Source organism: Labrus mixtus, chromosome 20, assembly GCF_963584025.1.
Source record: "Labrus mixtus chromosome 20, fLabMix1.1, whole genome shotgun sequence".
NCBI lineage: Eukaryota > Metazoa > Chordata > Actinopteri > Labriformes > Labridae > Labrus > Labrus mixtus.
In genome coordinates, this window is record NC_083631.1 from 8,746,047 (window position 1) to 8,765,030 (window position 18,984).

Here is an 18,984-nt window from a genome sequence, read left to right on the forward strand (position 1 = left end):
ATGGTGTCCTGCTTTCCTGTAGCTGGTCCCTTGGCACTTAGACTGGCAGCAGCATGGAGGGACTCCATCCCAGCAACAGCGTCATAGATTTGGGATGGGAGCCATGGGTTCCCTAGCCAATCAGGGCACACACAGTGCCAGATCACTCTAGAGGTAGCCAATAGTAAGCCTTGGTGTGCTTAGTGTCATCCCTCCCAGATGTGAATTCCTTTAGACCCACAAGGTACACAAATGCAGACACAGACATGCAGTTGTAACTCAAAGACAGAGTGTGCACACATTGAAAATAACTGTATGTACAGGTACAGGAAGGGTAACAAAAACAGTCTCTGTTTTTCAAGTGAATGTACTCCTGTGTCATAGCATTTATTCAGTCCAGCTCAGAGCGGACAGTATCTTGAAATGACTTCACAACTTGCGTAGCACATACAGGACACAACCCACTACTTCTGTATGTGGAGCTGTGTCTCACTCTTGTGGACAATCTGAGTATTATTGGGATGCCAATAATGTAAGAGAAATATACTACAGCATTATTAGCCTATCATCAGGGAACATTATTTACATATAAAACATTTCTTATAATAAAATCAAAAAGCAATTACTGGCAATCTTTGTTTCCAATTTATGAATATTTATTTTCTCAATGCACAAATGATACAGGATTTGTTTTCATGACATTGGTAGCATAATCTCAAAAGAATTGGCATGTAGAAAAGTAACAAGATGTAAAACAGTGGAAAGGAACATAATGATGGGAGCATTTCTTATCCCATTTAAAGATTAACAAGACCAGATACAATCAAAAATCTCCAGAATTTCACTTTTTGATCTTGAAAGTTGATCTGTTCCTGTGATCGCCATCATTTAGTCTAAAAGGGAAAAAAAGGTTTAATGGTTCTAGATGTGGGACTTTTTTTATTTTAGTAAAAGACTTCAATTTAAACTCCCAAAACACTTAAAATTACTGGAGTAATCATTAAAAAAATTCAGAGATGTATAGATAACTCAAGAGATATGAAATACTCTGCTAGAAGATGAAATCTAAATACCAAGGCTGTGTCCGAAATCACTCCCAAATTCACTAGTGAACATGCCATTTTTGAAGTCCGAATTCTAAGTGAGCATGATCATACCTTTATATAATCCACTCATTGTATCCCACAATGCATTGCAAAAGTAGTGCACAGATACACAAATGAATTAGTTTTGGTGCACTAATGTTTCATTATATCAAAAATTCTATATTTTATATTTATTCATTATTTATGACTGTTTTGTGAAAATACACTCAGTATAATACAGGGGCGGCGGCTGTGGCTCAGTTGGTAGAGTTGTCGCCTCTCAACCGGAAGGTCAAGGGTTTGATCCCCAGCTGGGCAACAGCTGGGCAACATGTCCAATGTGTTCGGGGTTAATGGTCAAGACCCTTAACCCCAAATTACTGCTTCGGTGGCGGTGTATGAATGGGATTAGTTGCTTCTGATGGATGATACTACATAGCGACTACTATCATCAGTGTGTGAATGGGTGTGACATGCAGTGTAAAAGCACTATATAAGCTAAAGTCCATTTATCATTTATAAAAAGTTATTACTAAAATTCATGATGTTATTTTCCATTATTATTGATTGGAGTTAAGCTGCACGTTTTAGTTGCGCGACAAGGACGTCGTTGTCAGTGGCAAACAAGTAGTGTCCGAAAGGTTTTTTAATATTGCTGAGTGAGTGCACTATATAATCCACTAGCTATAACTCACTATGTAGTGAGTAGGGAGTAGGGAATGAGTGTGTGATTTCGGACACAGCCCAAAACTACTAAAACTGCTGTTGCTTACCTTAAACAGGGTTGCAAAGACACCATAGACGATGGAGATGAGGAAAAAAACGAGAAATGTGAAAGCCATAAACCAGCCTTCCTCATCTTTGTCTTGGATCCTTTCAGCATACATAATATTATCCAAAAAATCACAGCTCTCCAATACGTCTGTGAAAGAAACGAAAGGAGATTTGTTAATAAATAACTATACAACTAACTGTTACCAAAATGACAATAATTATCAACTGATAAAAGTACACAACAGTTACAGTTTCACCTCAGCTGAAGGTTACATGGAAAAGGTATTTTATATTTTCACCAGGACAAGCTTGCTTTTTTTTTTTAGTAGATTCAGCAGATACTATAGATTGTTCCACTGAAGTGGATTAAAGTATTGATTTTATAAATGGTTTTTTTTCTGGCATTTTCTTTCTTTATTGATAGGACAGCTGAAGATAGATGGAAAACGTGGGGAGGAGAGTGTGGGGTAGACATGCACCAAAGGGATGGGGCCGGGACAAGAACCTATGACTGATGTGTCGAGGATAAAAGCCTCTGTACATGTGGCGCCCGCTCCACCAGCCAAGCCGACCAGCACCCTGGAGCACATATCAGTTTAGTAATTACTTTCTGAAAAACGAGTGAAGTCAAACTTGATCTGGGTTTGTTGTCCTGAGCTCTGTGTTCAAACGGACAGGACTGTGCGTCCTTCAGCTTGTTTGTGTAACTCAGAGGCTCAAACATGTCTCATACATGTTTTTTTTACGTGTACCCGTCCCTCTCCAACTGTTAGCCCTGCCACCAGAAGCAGTATGTAGAGGCATAATGGTGAAGTGTCATTGCAAGAGTACAACTAAAGGACATCCAACATACTCTCTGAACTGAAGAACAAGCTTTAATACTTTAAAGAATAATAACAAAAAGAATAATCTTTGGGCTTGCATATCAATACAGAGAGAGTCTTATTAAGAGAGAATCAAAACACTAAAGGAAGGGTGTGGGAGGAGGGAAGGTAGTGCACTGAGGAAGTTTGATTTTTGTCTGAGAGACTGGTGCTAAAGTGTGACATCTACTGGTTTGAAAGTTACATAATATACCTTTAAACTCAGGTTCTGTTCCTTAGTACAAAAATGTCTATTTTCAACCCAAATGTTTGGAGTGCTAGCACACTGTGTAATTCATCATAAGTTATAAAAGGCATGAGATACCAAGGAAGCTTCCAGTACAAATTATTGGGCACAATACAGTTTCACTACAGTATAAAGAATAACATCATTGATCTGCAGTCCTGCTTGATCTATAATAAACAGCTCACCAAACACATCCTTTATACTGCTTTCAAGGGGCATTTCGGATGACTCATGTCTGACAACGCAAGAATATGTGGACTCCTCGTGCACAGTTTTGGTTATATTTAGTCTGCTGCTCATTGAATAAGTGCTGCTCCCGGTGTACTTCCATGCAGGACTGTTAGTGTAGCCAGTTGAAGGGAGTCTCTGGCCATCTTTTTTCCAGTACACTATTATGTTGGATGGGAAAAATTCTGACACCAGGCAAGTAAGTGTGAGGAAGTGTGATGTGGAAGCCTGAGAGGCACTTGGTTGTATAATCTTCACTGTTGGTGGACTGGTGTCTAGAAAAACACAGAAAACACAGTTATCACTTGAACCTAATTATTTTTGCACAGCCAGTGTAACTTATGTTAAAATTATAGTTTATTAATCCCGTGTTTTAATGTAAGGCTTGACTTTTTGAGCTATGCTGAACCATTTTGAAATTGACAAATGGCTATAAGCGATGAGAAAGAGGTAAATCCATGTCTTAATGTATAGCTACCTTTGCATTTCTTTATATGGTCCTTGTAGCTCTGTTTGGAACATGGATGCTTTCCCTCACATGACACGTTTTTATAAGAGTTCCAGTCCTCTGCTGACACGTTAAGGAAGCTCCGCAAAGTTTCTGTACCGTTGCCGAGACTCACTGGTGGCTCTATATGGGCACGATGGGTATATGTGTTTCCATCTACTTTCCAGTTGATGGAAATATCTTTTAGAAGAGGGCCAACCAAAAGGCAGGTGACAGTCACTTGTCCCGTGTTCTGATTCTCCTGGAGTGGTGGTCCCTGAATATAGACCCCAACTGATTGAGATGATGCGGGAGTAACTAAAAAAGACCATGACATTAATGAAAAAACAATAATATGAATGATTGACTTGAAGGTAATTCACTTACACTTCAGTCAACTATTTGATCATGGACTGTGGGGGCTCATTTTACCTGAACAGAGGCTGATCTCCTGTTGAACATCTTTCTTCAGAATTCTGTCAGAGACTTCACAGGTGAAGTTTTTCCCCGTTTTCCACTCTTTTTGAGGGACAAGAAGTTGACTGGTTACTGCCACACGTCCACCTGCACCCATGCTGATGTCATAGGTCGAAGGAGATTTTTGCTGGGACTCAGAAGACCATTTGATTTGAGGGTCAAAGCCCCATCCAGAGCACGACAGTCTCTGTTGTCCAGACTCTTCACCTGGGACCAGAAGGAGCTCCACTGATGGATCCACTTAATAAGAGATGAAACAATGCATCAGACAATCAAGCTATCTTAGATGGAAAATTATAACGGATTAAATTACCAAGTTATAGTTGGAAGAGTTGGTCCTCTCACCAAAGATAATGCCAGTAGAGTTTGATGTAGAACTGCCAGAGAAACCTTGGCTTACTCTGCAGTAGAAACTTGTGTTTTTCTTCCAGTGATTTTGAGGCACAGAGAAGAATCTACTGATTGAATGTGGTCCTGGGGTTTGAGGAAGATCAACAAACTGTTTGCCAATAATAGCATTCGTATTAGTCTGTAAGGTGACAGATAGATCCCTGGAGTCGGACTGTGTGATGTCACACTCCAGCACAGCACTGTCTCCCTTCAGCAAATGTGGGAGAGATCTTCTGATCTGAATCAATGGAGGTCTTACTGCAGGCCCTTTATTATGCAGAAAGAGAACAAAGCAGAATTACATTTAAGGCACTAAATTCATCACAATACCCCATGAAGAGGCGTAAGTAATATTTATGGCAAAAATAGTTTTTAATTTGCTGAGCCTCTTTACCTGGAACAAATGTAACTTCAGTAGAAGAGAAGCAGTGATGTTCAGCCTTACATTTTAGATTCTTCAGTCTTTGCCAGCTGCTTGATGAAACTGTCAGAGTGCTTATTATATGACTTGCATTAGTGACCTGGTTGATGTGTTCTTTGGAGGGAGAGTCATCATCCAGCCTCCATGTCACAGTGGCATCAAAAATAGTGCAGACTGAACATGTTGCCTCAATGTCTGACTTTGCCTCCATTACCGTCTTGAAGCTCGGGGTTTGTAAATGCATGGCAGGAGTGGTGCTTGGAACGACTGCAGAAAAACAATCATTCAGTCTTATTAAAACTGCTCAATGTGCTAAAGCAGGCCTTTTAAATGAAAGTGTCCAGGGAATATAAGTAGCTTTCATATTTTGTGCCACACATACTTACTTTGACAGACACTAATTGTCTTTGTAAATTCAATGTTGTTGTGAATCGCCTTGCATGTATAGCTTGAGCCTTTTGCCCACTCCTTGCTGTTTGGCTCAATCTCACTGCTAAAACTAAATGTTTTTTTCACTCCCTCCACGGTCTGCAGCTTCCTTTCGATTGGATTAATCACTAGAGGGTTGTTGTCCAGCTTCCACTCCACACTCAGTTTATCTGGAAAGAATCCACTCAAGGTGCAGATGAGTCTGACCCCTAAGGCTTTGAATTCACCTTCCCAGACAGGTTGTAATGTGATGTTTGGAGATACAACCAGCGGTTCTGTAGTACAGAAGATAATATTTTATGACTTGCTTCCTTCTATTACATGTTAGCATAAAAAAACAATATGAGCTGATTTCATATAACCATTGATACATACCTCCAGATAATCAGGTTTGTCTCAATACTAAGTGTAATATCTTTTTTTCAGGCTAGATGGCAGAGTTGTACCTTTAAATTGTATCTTAAAAGTTATTTGGAGATAAGGCTGGGAGTCTGTTGCACAGATGTGGCGGTATGACAGGGCAGAGGGGTCAGGGTAAGCAGCAGGCGGAAGCATTGAGTAACACCCAGCTCTCAAAAAAGCACCAAATTACAGAAGTGAAACAAAGACAAGAGCAACCGTGCATCACAGAGACCAGGTGTGAGGTGTGGTTATGCCAGTAAAAGAAACAGAACTAACATTTAAATATCTCATATCATTTTACATGCATGATTAAATAGGTTTCAAACTTTGCTAAAGGTTTAATAATAGATTCAAGAACATAAGCAACTGTAAGATGTTCGCATTCATGGATTGAATCTCTCATGGGTTGTTCATTAAAAGATTCTGGAAAAGTCATTAACAGAAATGCAATTTATTACTTGAAAAAACAAATCACACAAATGCAGATTGCTCAAAACAAGACATTGTACAAATAGGATTATTATGTGACAAAAATGTTCGTGGTGGAAATGATAGATAGTACAGTTTGAAAAAGAGAAAAATATTGCAGTTTCAATGTCAATGGTTAATATTTTAAAAACATCATAATGACATGGTTTTTTGTAATAAAATAAAGGACAAAGACGGTTACTTACATGATACTCTGAATGTATGCAAAAACACTGTGAAAAATACATTCTACAGAAAGTTCACCTCATTTAACCTGAAAAGACAAAGAAAATAAACGTTGATCATTAAAAATACACCACAATGTTTACATCCCTGCAATTCAGTTAGGCTTACTGCATCATAAAATACCACATAGAAGACTTGCCTGACCTCGTCATAACAACGCCCTCCATAAATTTAACTTAAACAGTGTACAACAGTACAATAAAGTATTACTTTTGGATTTCAAAGGGGCTCTTGGTTATTTTTAGTGAGATCAACATCTGTTTAGTGTGAGCAAAATTTAAGTTTTTACAGTATAAAAGCTTTACAAATGAATTGTATCAGGTTTAAAATGTTGAACTTTGTGAATTCCACAAGTTTACAGAGTAGAACAATTTTTTTGTTGTTCTTCGTTAAGCATCTCTCAGTCTATACACTGTAAGTCTAATGTATTATTTTCACTATTTCAGTTGAGCCTGCAACCCTCTGTAACGTGATTCTGTTTTAATGTTACCCCCTGAACAATTACCATAAATTGTTGAGATTTGGCTGCAATCACTTTTTGAATGAATCTTCAATAAAAAAGTGATATGCGAATGATAGTGTAGTCGATGGTAAATATTATTTTAGTTGGCTTTAGAGTGTTTAGTTAAATTGTAAGACAACACCAAGAGATTCAGCGTTCTTTTCTTTCTGGTTAAATTAAATCCATGCATGAGGGTTCATTACCTTGAAAGCAGTGGTTGCAATGGTGAAAAGCAGAGTAATGAGGAAGAGAAGGATGAAGGTGAGGGCAGGTTCGGCCATGTTATCTTTTTCTGCCTCCAAAGCGTCGCTCCATTGTGTGAAGTCTGGATGAGGTTAAAAACAATTATTGAGTTAATACGTACTCTACCAACTTTGAGACAATGACCTAATTCTACTAATGTCTAAAAATCTATTCATTTACCTACTAGTAGTGTTTGGTCAAGACCGCACTACCCTAGACCAAGACACACCCGAGACCAGAGTGCTCAGAGGCCGAGACAAGACCAAGACATTTAGGGATCAAGACCGAGTCAAGACCAAGACCATGGCAGGGCAAGACCGAGAAAATGAAAAATCATCTTCTTGTGTGCAGGAGGCATGTCACTCACGCAGACCGTAACTCCATGAAGGTTGCGTCCATAACCGTGGCTAGAAATCTTATTAAGAATGAAGGAATTTAAGAATTCTTAAGAATTCTTTAAGAGACAGTTTTGGTCTTGACTGGTCTTGATTTAAAATCTGGAGTCCGCCCAGTCTGAGACCGAGACGAGACAGAGTAAAAATGTTTTAGATTCCGAGACGAGACAAGAAAAAAAAAAAAGTGGTCTTGAGACCAGTACTACAACACTACCTACTAGGTAAATAAGTTTCATAACCTTTGCGGTAAGAGTGGATTTAATCAGTTACTTAGTCCCATAGATGACAATAAATCAGTAAAATACAGTACTGGCGTCTTTCTTGTCATAAATGTCATGAACAGGACATCATATTCATTAAAGTGGTGTCTTGTTGATCTTGAATTGCTTTTGAAAGACCCCACTATTCTTTGTGTGGCTTGTATGACTTAGCTTTTGAAGCAGTTTGTTGGTCATTTAACGGCAGTACCCCGGAGCTGGAGTTAGACCTCAAGCAATCATCTCATGTTTGGGGTGCAAGACCCAGAAGATTAAACATGACGAACACACAAAGACGAGTACTACACACACTGTGAATGCATATCTACAAACAAATAGTGTAATATGTTAAACTTAACTGGTCTGAACTCTGTAAGTGGTTGTGTTATTCTACTGAATACAGTACCTTTTAATTATATGTATGCAGTTAAGTATAAAGTTGATACTTTATTGTTATTGCAAACAATGCTATGAATCCAATTTGCTGATTTGTTAACCTGATTTTTGTTAGGATAGCACAGTGACAGTACACATACAACGGACATGTAGCTTGAAATACTGAGTAAGTAAAGACGGGACAGCATGCAACATAAATCAACAAGTTCAACCTTTTTTTTTGTTTTTATTTTGCATTTAAAGACAAACACAATGTCAAATCACAAGCAACAAACAACAGAAGACAGATGGAGACAAAAAAAAAAACATCTACTGGGCCTTGCACGTTTCAGGGATGTTCATGTTGAGGTTGACCAGGTTGATGTTTTGAGAGGTTTTGGACCCAATGGACCTGACAATAGCATTAGTTGTGTTAGTCAGAGACTCGTGGTATACTACACAACTAAACACTGCATCACTCTTGTTCCACTGCTCGAAGCTGAGGGATAGCTGGCTATATGCCGAATAAGATCCTTGGTTTTCTACAGGTTCTGTGGTATGGAACCCGAACTTTGAGTCTGCTTTCTCGTCATCAACAAGCCAAGACACATAAACCTCCTTGGGGTAGAAGTCTTTCACATAGCAAGACAAGGTCACCATTTCTTTTCTAGTATGTTCTAACGGAGGCAGCATAAACACTGATGGACGCTGAGTCAGTCCTCCTGCAAGCATGAGAGAACAATTAAACCTTCTGTCAAAAATTTGAGAACATACTTTTCTAATGGAAATCTCTCCTACAAATCCAACTTAAAAAGATCACTGATATTTGATAGATATTACAGCATCAACACACAGAATTTTAGTGCATGACTAATAGTGTTCTTACCAATATTCCTTTCAAGCTGTTTCTTGATGGGGTCAGTATACTCCGAATGTACAACATTACAGAAGTGCTTTACCCCACGGCTCCAATCATCAAAGGAGATTTCAAGGGGAAGGCTGAATTTGCCTTTACCTCCTTTGCTTCTAGTTGTTGAGGCAGCAGCTAGGTCTTTCCCTTGCTCGTCTGTCCAATAAATCTTGTCTGCAGAGACCTTATTTACCGTGACCTCACACACTATTGTTCCTTTTCCTTTTGAAAACAAGTCATCCATTGAAGGGCCTTTGATATTTATATCCACATCTACCACAGAACATCCGGGACCTTTAGAGTGAGACATAAGGGAGAATTACTGAATAGAAATGGCTGAAAACCAATGGAAACAAAAAAGGAATCTGAACACAATTTACTCAAAGTGCATCATTTACTCACATGTAATACCAGTTCCCCCGTTGCTCCCATCGTTCATATCGTTGCTCACAGAAGCATTCTTGTACACTGGACCTTTCAAACCTTTCCCCTTAAACTCGCATACATACTTGGTGTCTTGAGTCCACTCGCTGGCTGGTACTGTGAGGAAACTTGCTGCACTGTACAGAGTTCCATTCTCTGTCTTTTTTTCTTTGGCAGGAGTTTGGTCCACATATGTGTCGTGGGGGATTACCCCATCGTTTTTCAGCCATTTGAACTCGTACTGCTTTGGTGCAAAATCTTTGGCAAAGCATGAGAAGGAAACCTCCTCTCCCCCATCATATGAGGAAAACACTTTAAGAGTTGGCTCCTTATAAATCGGCGCTGTAAAACAAAGATATACACAAATATATGTTTGCGCAAGCAGGGAATAAAACGTACAAGGATATATATGCAGAAGCAATATTTTCAAAATGCAGTCGAGTTCGAAGTTAACTTAATTTGACTTTTTGACTTGTGGCTTCTCCTCAAATTTACACTTTTAAACGGAAAGACTCAGGAGGAAAGAATAACATTACTAAACAGCAGAGCTTGAATGCTCACTTCTGCATATATATTTACTGCTCCAGCAAGCAAACATGGATCAACCCAAAACTTAATTATCAGCATACAGGTCAGTCTATCTGCATAACTTTAATTATGCAGATGGATAGAAACAAGCATGGCACATTGCAATGCTGTGATTGTAGACAGGTGCAGAGGATATGCAGAATATTAGTAAGGAGTAAAATAGACCGAGTCAGCAGCGGAATATGCATGAGAAAGTGTCAACCTTCTTATTTCACCTCACTCTTTCGTTTGCACGCCAGTCTCACTAATTATTAAAGTAAAAAATATTAAAGGATATTTCCCAATATCTCACATTAAAACAGTGTTTTTTGTTGATTTTATTATCTTTTATGTTTCAAATTCTTTTGAAATTGAGTATATTTCTGTAGTAGACTGACAGAATCATGTTAAAGAAATTCTGTTTTGTTGAAAAATTACACCAATAACTTAAACATTTACTTAATTATTACTCTTATTATTATTTGCAGTAGAAGTTTTTGTAGTAGTATTGTAATTATAATTATTACAGAAGTATTGTAGTACTTTCTAAGTGTACAGTAAAATACATATCTTTCTAATCTACATGATGTAGATTATTTTATAGGCAGATTATTTGTATTTATTTTATATCTTTATTGCATTTTTCATAGTAACATTGTAATATTAACATATTCTATATTTATTTAACACAACCAGATATATTAATTGATTTATCTGAATTAATTAAAATATTCTTTCTAATTTATTAAACATGTCCTGACACATTTTACAGATCACAGTGAGCCTATCAAGTACGACCATTTTTACTGCATGTACATTTCTATCAATGCAAATTTAAACAATATAAAATGAGTTTAAAAATGCATGATAATATATATTATCATCTCTGCCATCTTAACCTGCTACATGTAAAAATCAGCTGCTATAAGGTATTTATATGACTTAGCAGAAGTCTTACTTGTCACGATGAAAGTCCCCTCTCCGTTTCCTGCTATGTTTGATGCGATGCATTTAAAGGGCTGCTTTGCGTCCAAGTCCTCCTTGTTCACTTTGATTTGACTGATTCCTGTATAAACACCACTCTTCTCTACTGGAGGATACTGGATGAAGTCCGTAAAGGCAGTTCCAGCTTTGCTCCACGCGTAGGTCACCGAGGAGGGCGAGAAGCCGGTGGCAAGGCAGCCAAGAGTGACGGTGTTTCCAGTCTGAGACCCGCATTGCATCAGAGGAAACACGGTTGGTTTGGATGAAGTGGCTAAAAAAGAAAAAAAGAAAAGAGCAGAAAAAAAATACTGAAATGAAAATGAATCATTAAAGAAATTTGTTATTAAACTTAAATCACACATGAAGAGAAGTCGGCTCACTTTTAACAGATGGCTTAAAGCATTGGATTGAAGAATACATTTTGACACCTTTACCTGATGTGGAAACTACGCTCCATACAGTTCTTCCATCTCATCTGCTATCTCTCTTTTTTACATGTTATTGTTTGAACTAACCTTCACCAGTAATATGATTTTTGTAGTTTTCATATGTTTGATTTTTTTGAAGTCTACAACTTCGACTACAACCGCTCTTAGTTATATTTTAGACTGAATAGATGAAGATGTAAATTCTTTGAATATACGGCAAATTATTTAGTGGCAATTTTTTGTTCTTGACATACTTTTATTTAAATCAAGCAAATAATTTAGGAATTCAATTATTCTTAACTGATGTAACGGTTAAAGTTGTACCTTTTCTCCAGTAGTCAAAAGAAGTAGAATAGTTACTTCAAATATAAAAAGGGCTACGTCTGCTTATGTTTTGTGCACTACCAATGGTTCTTGCAAATTTAACTTGCTAAAAACAAACGACATTGCATCTTCTTACAAAGTTACTGTTCAACTACACGAAAGTACCCTACTTTAAAAGTGACATTTAAATCTGAAGTATCACTACTTTAAATGTAACTTAAAAAATGACATTTTGCAGTGCAAATCTTACCTGATGTCACCGTTACCATTGTGCCTTTACCCCAGTAGTCAAAAGCATCCCAGTTATCACAGTAAAGAAAGTCAATAAGGACTTGTCACAAAAACCTATCACTGTAATATCCCACAACCTCTTGTTGAATATTTTGGTGTCGTCAACAGTAAAAAATTCTAAGTAAATTATGCATCTTTGAATAGCATAAAATGTAAACCGAACTCTAAACTCTTTACCCGGCTACAATAATTAGTTAGCCGTTTTATCGCTGGCCACTTTCCCGTGACCACATCAAAAAGATAACATTGCATCAGTAATTGAATAAGACATTAAATCCAGAAATGTTAAAGATACATACCTGAAGTTACAGTGACCATTGTGCCTTTACCCCAGTAGTCAAAACCGTAGCCCCAGTTATCACAGTGAAGAAAGTCAATAAGGACTTGTCACAAAAACCTATCACTGTAATATCCCACAACCTCTTGTTGAATATTTTGATGTCAACAACAGTAAACAATTCTAAGTAAAATATGCATCTTTGAATAGAAGTAATCTAAAACTGAACTCTGCAGCCAGGAGTTTGAAGTCTTTTGCAAACTCTTTACCCGGCTACAGAAAACAGTTTGCTGTTTCATCGCTGGCTACTTTCCCGTGACCACATCAAAAAGATAACATTGCATCAGACATTGGATAAGACATTAAATTCAGAAATGTTAAAGATACATACCTGAAGTTACAGTGACCATTGTGCCTTTACCCCAGTAGTCAAAAGTGTAGTCACAGTTGGACAATATATTAACCACGGCATACAAAAACCTGTTCTCAGGAATCAAGATATTTAACGGTTCGTAATTTTTAATATTATCTAACCTTTTGCATTTTTATATTTACCTCTACAAGTATCAACTCAGAAAAGGCATGATTTCCAATACAAAACACAAATAACATACAGTATTCAAGGTGTCTCAACTAAATGTACCCCAAAATACGAAATCTGATTTAAAAACAAAATGTACAAAACAAGCAGTTGACTTACCTGTTGTGACGGTCACCATCGTTCCTTTTCCCCAGTAATCAAAAACAGTGTCACAGTGTGTGTTATATATCACAGCATTTATCATACAAAAAGTGAACCAACCACTGAAGTTGTTATCTAAATTTGTTTGTCATCACCGCAATTTCATTATGAAGATTAAACGTTTTTTTACCTGTTGTGACGGTCACCATCGTTCCTTTTCCCCAATAGTCAAAACCATCACCGTCACAGTGAAATAAGTCAACACATTCAGCATACAAAAACACACCATAATGATGTTTTTCATGCTGCTGAGGGCTAAATATGTTAAATAAAACAGTAGTTTATAATTTCTTAAATATGAGGATAGAAAGAGCCTTTTTTTACCTGATGTGACGGTCACCATCGTTCCTTTCCCCCAGTAGTCAAAAGCACCATCACAGTGTAATGAGTTAACACATTCAACATACAAAAACAAGCACCGTAAAGATTTTCCTCAAGCCACTGAGGTCTTGATATGTTAAATCAAACAGTATATTATAAATTCTTAAATATGAGGACAGAAAGAGCCTTTTTTACCTGATGTGACGGTCACCATCGTTCCTTTCCCCCAGTAGTCAAAACCATTGTCACAGTGTAATGAGTTAACACATTCAACATACAAAAACAAGCACCATAAAGATTTTCCTCAAGCCACTGAGGTCTTGATATGTTAAATCAAACAGTATATTATAAATTCTTAAATATGAGGACAGAAAGAGCCTTTTTTACCTGTTGTGACGGTCACCATCGTTCCTTTCCCCCAGTAGTCAAAGTAGGCGTAGTAGTCACAATGATTGGTTTCAATCACACTTTAGTGCAAAAATCCTCTAGAGCTTGTGTCATCGAATAAATCTATGTACTTCATCAGTAAACCAGTTTGTATGCCTTATATTTACCCTAATGTAAATGCTGAAGACTGTACGTTGGTTCGAGTACACAATAAATCAACATTCATTTAATTAAACATTGTAAATCATCGACTGCATTCATTAACATGTATTTTGATTATTACTTACCAGAAGTTACTGTGACTTGGGTCCCTCTTCCCCAGTAGTCAAAGTAGCCATCACAGTGATATATTACAGTCTGCTTATAAAATAAATACTAAACGTGTTGTTTAATCAGTGAAAAGCTAACATGTTCCACTGACAAAAGCTATTCCCACTGTACTATTTATTAACCACGTCCCTAGAGATATTTATTTCCTGTGGTGTGGGTTATATAATATTAAGTGTGTTTGACAACGGTTAGTGTTCACTTCCTCTTTATCACATTCTCCTTTCTCAAGTCAAGTCAAGTCAAATTTATTTATAAAGCACATTTAAAAACAGCTACAGCTGACCAAAGTGCTGTACAATACATTAAAAACGAAAAAACAACTTCAGATCACAACGTCCACAAGAGAGAAATATATATATGTATACATATATACAAATAAAAAGAAAGAATATATAAAGAAAGCAACAAAATAAAGAAAGCAACAAAGGAACCTGAAAGAAATGGTCTATTCAGGACCAGGGGACTCCAATGCTAAAATATAAAAGTATGTCTTGAGACGGGACTTAAAAGAGTCAACAGAGGGTGCAGACCTGATTGAATGAGGGAGGCTGTTCCACAGTTTAGGGGCTTTTACTGAAAAGGCCCTATCTCCCTTTAGCTTGAGCCGTGAGCGGGGAACAGCCAGGCGGCCCATGTCTGATGATCTCAGGCGCCTAGATGAGGTGTACGGCCTGAGGAGGTCGGTAATGTAAAGGGGGGCCAGGCCATTCAGGGCTTTAAAAACAAACAACACAATCTTAAAATCGATTCTGAATCTTATTGGGAGTCAATGAAGGGACGCTAGGACAGGACTGATATGCTCCCTCTTCTTGGTTCCAGTCAGCAGCCTTGCTGCAGCATTTTGGACCAGCTGCAGACAGGACAGGGACGACTGGCTTATCCCGGTATATAAAGAATTGCAGTAGTCAAGCCGGGATGAAATGAGTGCATGGGTTACTGTGTGTAAGTCACTGATGTAAGGCCAATGTAAAGTCAATGTAAAGCCTGAGTCGAAGATAAAGCCAAGGTTCCTGGCGTGGGGCCTAATGTGGCTGTATAAGTGACCTAAGCTGTTGGAGACCTGTTTGATGATGTCGGGGGGGCCAAAAAGAACAGCTTCAGTTTTTGACTCATTTAATTGTAGGAAGTTATGGGCCATCCAGTGTTTTATGTCTTCAAGGCATTGTGTAAGAGAGGTGAGTTCTGCGAGATTGTCTGGTTTGACCGGTAGATAAAGCTGAGTGTCATCTGCATAGTGCAGCAGGTCTGGATAGTGCAGTATGGAGTTAACACAACCAGATATATTAATTGATTTATCTGAATTAATCTAAACCTGCAAAAATGTGTATGATGTAGGGCTGTGTTGCCCTCAAGTCCACATTCTATACCAGCTAAAAATAATAAATGTAAAGTCTTTGCACATATCTAATTCATCTGTCATAGCTAATTCAATCAGCAAAACTATCTTTACTTGTGATATTCTGTGTTTCAGTCCTTAACTTTGGTTTGGATAATTTACAATCTCACAATCCATCAGCTTTCATCTGACAGCAATATATCCCTCAGGAATGATGGCCTAACTTCTCGGTAGTATCAGCGTTTTTCCTAGTGTTGTAGGACTCAAAATCGGTCTTGGTCTCGAGACTTTTTGAAGGTCTCTTTTTGGAATCTAGAAAATTTTTACTAGAAAAAGTTATGCAAGTACACAAAACACAAATGTGGTAAATTTTGTCCTGCAACTTAAAGTAAAATGGCATCCATTCAATTTCCTTTACCTTTATTAATTTCCACAGCTCAGAAATTAGGGAAATTAAAGCGTAACATGGCTGCTTTAACAAGCAGGTGAAAACAAAGCAAAAACATGCTTTAAATGTGCATAAAATAAAAATTGTAAATTCCATTGAGAACAATACAGGGTGCAATCATGCACTTCGTGAACTCACAGCAAACACATTATGCATGGTAAAAAGGTGACTTGGGGCGCTGGTGGTGCAGTGGTTAGGACGCGCGCCCCATGTATGGAGGCTGTGGTCTCAAACAGGTGGCCCAGGTTGAAGTCCAGCCTGTGGCTCCTTTCCTGCATGTCATTCCCCACTCTCTCTCTCCCTGGTTTCCAACTCTATCCACTGTCCTATCTCTCAATTAAAGGCCCAAAAATAAATCTTAAAAAAACAAAAAAAAAAAAGTGACTTTAAAGGCCAGTGTATATCTCAGAAAGCTTAACACTCTTATGTGTACAGGCAATATTTAAGTGCAACTTCATATCTAGTTTACATGCCTGTAGGTGTATACTGTGACGGCAGTTGTGAGGACAATATATGCACTAGGTAATGTGGTGGAGGAAATGGCTTTTTTTGTACATTACTCTTTTTGCACTTAAATGACAAGAAGCCAAAAGAATCGTAGAGTGAATCTATGGCTTTGATGACTGCCATGATTTTATGCGCAGAGAACTGTACCTGTGTAACTTTCTCCATTAATTTTCCCTTCAGGCTGAGAATTGTGGGTATCAAAAAGCCAAGGAAACAGTTCTTTTCGCCCTGGAGAAGGTCGATTGACTGGGTGAGTGGTTTCAGAACTGCAGTGTACTCCTTCAAAAACACAACCTCTTGAGGGTGTAGTTTGGCCACATTGAGACGGTCACAGACTTCAATGAGCTGGGCTTCGGTGAGACTCATTACCTTTTCAATAGCTTGATACTCTGAGCTACATCTGGTCACGGAGGGGACAACACACCTCATGTTGGCAATGTCTTCAATCACTTCAGCTGCACCTGGTGAGCGGTGAGCTTTGTTCCAAATGGCAGAACATTTTGACGTGGCACTTCTGTACAGTTTCCGTGTGGGACCTTGTGATGCAGCCTTATCCAGATCATTTGTGGCGATCAGGTTAAGAGTGTGAGCTGCGCATTGCTGGTGTGGGGGTAAATAAAAGTTCTCATCTTGCTCCTCCTGGACCTCGTCAAGAATTGCAGCAACATCTGCAAATTGCACATCATCTGTGTCCTCTTCTACATCCGATGCTCCATGTTCTCTGAAAGCTTTGACAAAATTGCTTCCATTGTCAGTCACTGTTGCTGTGACTTTGCCCTGGATTTGAAACGCACCATGTATCTTGCTAATTTTTGTTGCAGTGACATCGTATGTGTGGCATCCTCTTATTCTTTCACATGCCAGCGCTGCCGATTTCCTCTCCAATGTCTCTGGCTCAATCCAGTGACAAGTGATCCCTAAATAACTCCTATGGTGGGCAGTCCATATATCTGCTGTCGTGCATACTGTATGAATCCCATGGAGTTTTCTGGTTATTGACCCTTTCATGCTCTGGAACGCTTTGTTGATGCGCTGCATCAGAGTCTTCCTGCACATGGGCGTTTTCCCACCACTGATTCCTTCTATCAGCTTACGGAAGTCTGCATCCTCTACTAATGAGTAGGGTTATGCACTGCCAATTACAAAGTCAAAAATCAGCACATTAACTTTGCTCTGGGTATCGGTGGCAGCTGCTGCGATGAACTTTGCTTGTTTCTGATGAGGTCCAAAAGTTGTACTGGTAATGGCGCTGCATTTGTCACCGTCATCAGCAGTCATCATTTTCTCAGTCCTTTTAGCTGCTGTCCTCTGTATGGCTATGGGGTGCTTTCTCTGAAAATAAATAAAAATAAATAAATGCAAACACAGTGAAAAAAAAAAGAATCATAATCAGTTGATTAGGTACATTTTAATGGCTCAGAAATACAATAATGTTACATAATTAGCCCAGTGTTGATGAACGTAATATGTTCATCAGCCATACCATATTATGGTAAGAACCAACCTAGTGGTGCCAATACATTTATGGACTAAATGGTAGGCTGCTGGCATGGTACAGTATATTAAAGTAGAACAGCTTTCTCTGCTCTGCATGTCCAAACTACAGCCACTGAGCCTCTAACCTCTTGCAGAAAGCCCTTGTAAAAATACACAATTTAAAATAGGCCTTGTTTGTGAGTGTAGGACAAGCAACATGCGAGTCGGCAGACATTAACCCTCCTTTCTTTCCCCGCATGTGAGCACTCTCAGCCGGCGGAGCTGGATTAATAGCTGCCGGGGTCATTTCTCTGTTAATGCTAATTAGCCAACTTACCTCAAGATGCTTCTTCAAATTAGACGTGGAGTCCCACGATGCTGAAAGCAGCTTCGTTGACGGTGAGCAAAGCTTGCACTGCACTGTGATGTTGCGGCCTTCTTGACCAGGTTTGTAGGTAAAATGTTCTCTGAATTTCCATGCCAAAAATGCATTTTTGTCCTCCTGGTCGTTTTTCTCATCCTCTGCCATTGTCATTCGGTTGTGTGGAAAGTGCTATCACGCATTGACTTGCAGCGTACCTGCGCACATAATGCCACCTGCTTCTGCATCCGCACAGTGCAACCAGCATGTAGTTCCGTAAAGTAATCCCTACAAGTAATCCTTTTTTTGAGAAAGTAACTGTATTCAGAATACACCAATTTAAACTGTAACTATAACAGAATACAGTTACTCTTATTTTGTATTTTAAATACATAACGCCGTTACATCCGTTACTTCCCAACCCTGGTCATGTCTTGGTCTCAGGCTGGGCGGACTTCGGATTGTAAATCAAGACTTGCCAAGACCACCACTGATAGTCTATTTTTCCACGTCATTACTGTGATTAGAAGAAAAACGCCTCTTGCAAAAAGTCACTCACTTAGGCGGCAACCTTCCTGTTGTTACGGTCTAAGTGAGTGACACG

General features: G+C 38.6%; 1 protein-coding gene and 1 gene segment (V, D, J or C); both read right to left on the reverse strand.

The window, feature by feature from the left end:
- Window positions 1–613: 613 nt before the first annotated feature.
- Window positions 614–9,294, reverse strand: LOC132995280 (Ig heavy chain C region, membrane-bound form-like). The segment is given in 10 exon segments: window positions 614–872; window positions 1,838–1,986; window positions 3,134–3,451; window positions 3,655–3,981; window positions 4,096–4,380; window positions 4,486–4,797; window positions 4,925–5,218; window positions 5,338–6,524; window positions 7,202–7,323; window positions 9,155–9,294. Coding segments are annotated over 7 exon segments (1,671 nt in total).
- Window positions 9,295–9,387: 93 nt separating this feature from the next.
- Window positions 9,388–18,984, reverse strand: part of LOC132995291 (Ig heavy chain Mem5-like) — a 28,256-nt gene continuing 18,659 nt past the window's right edge. The window contains exons 3-5 of the mRNA XM_061065258.1: window positions 13,923–13,990; window positions 11,127–11,423; window positions 9,388–9,943 (exon numbers count right to left, since the gene is read on the reverse strand). Of these exons, the coding sequence (XP_060921241.1) occupies window positions 9,573–9,943; window positions 11,127–11,423; window positions 13,923–13,990 (736 nt within the window). The 3' untranslated portion in view covers window positions 9,388–9,572. The remainder of the gene's footprint in view (window positions 9,944–11,126; window positions 11,424–13,922; window positions 13,991–18,984) is intronic.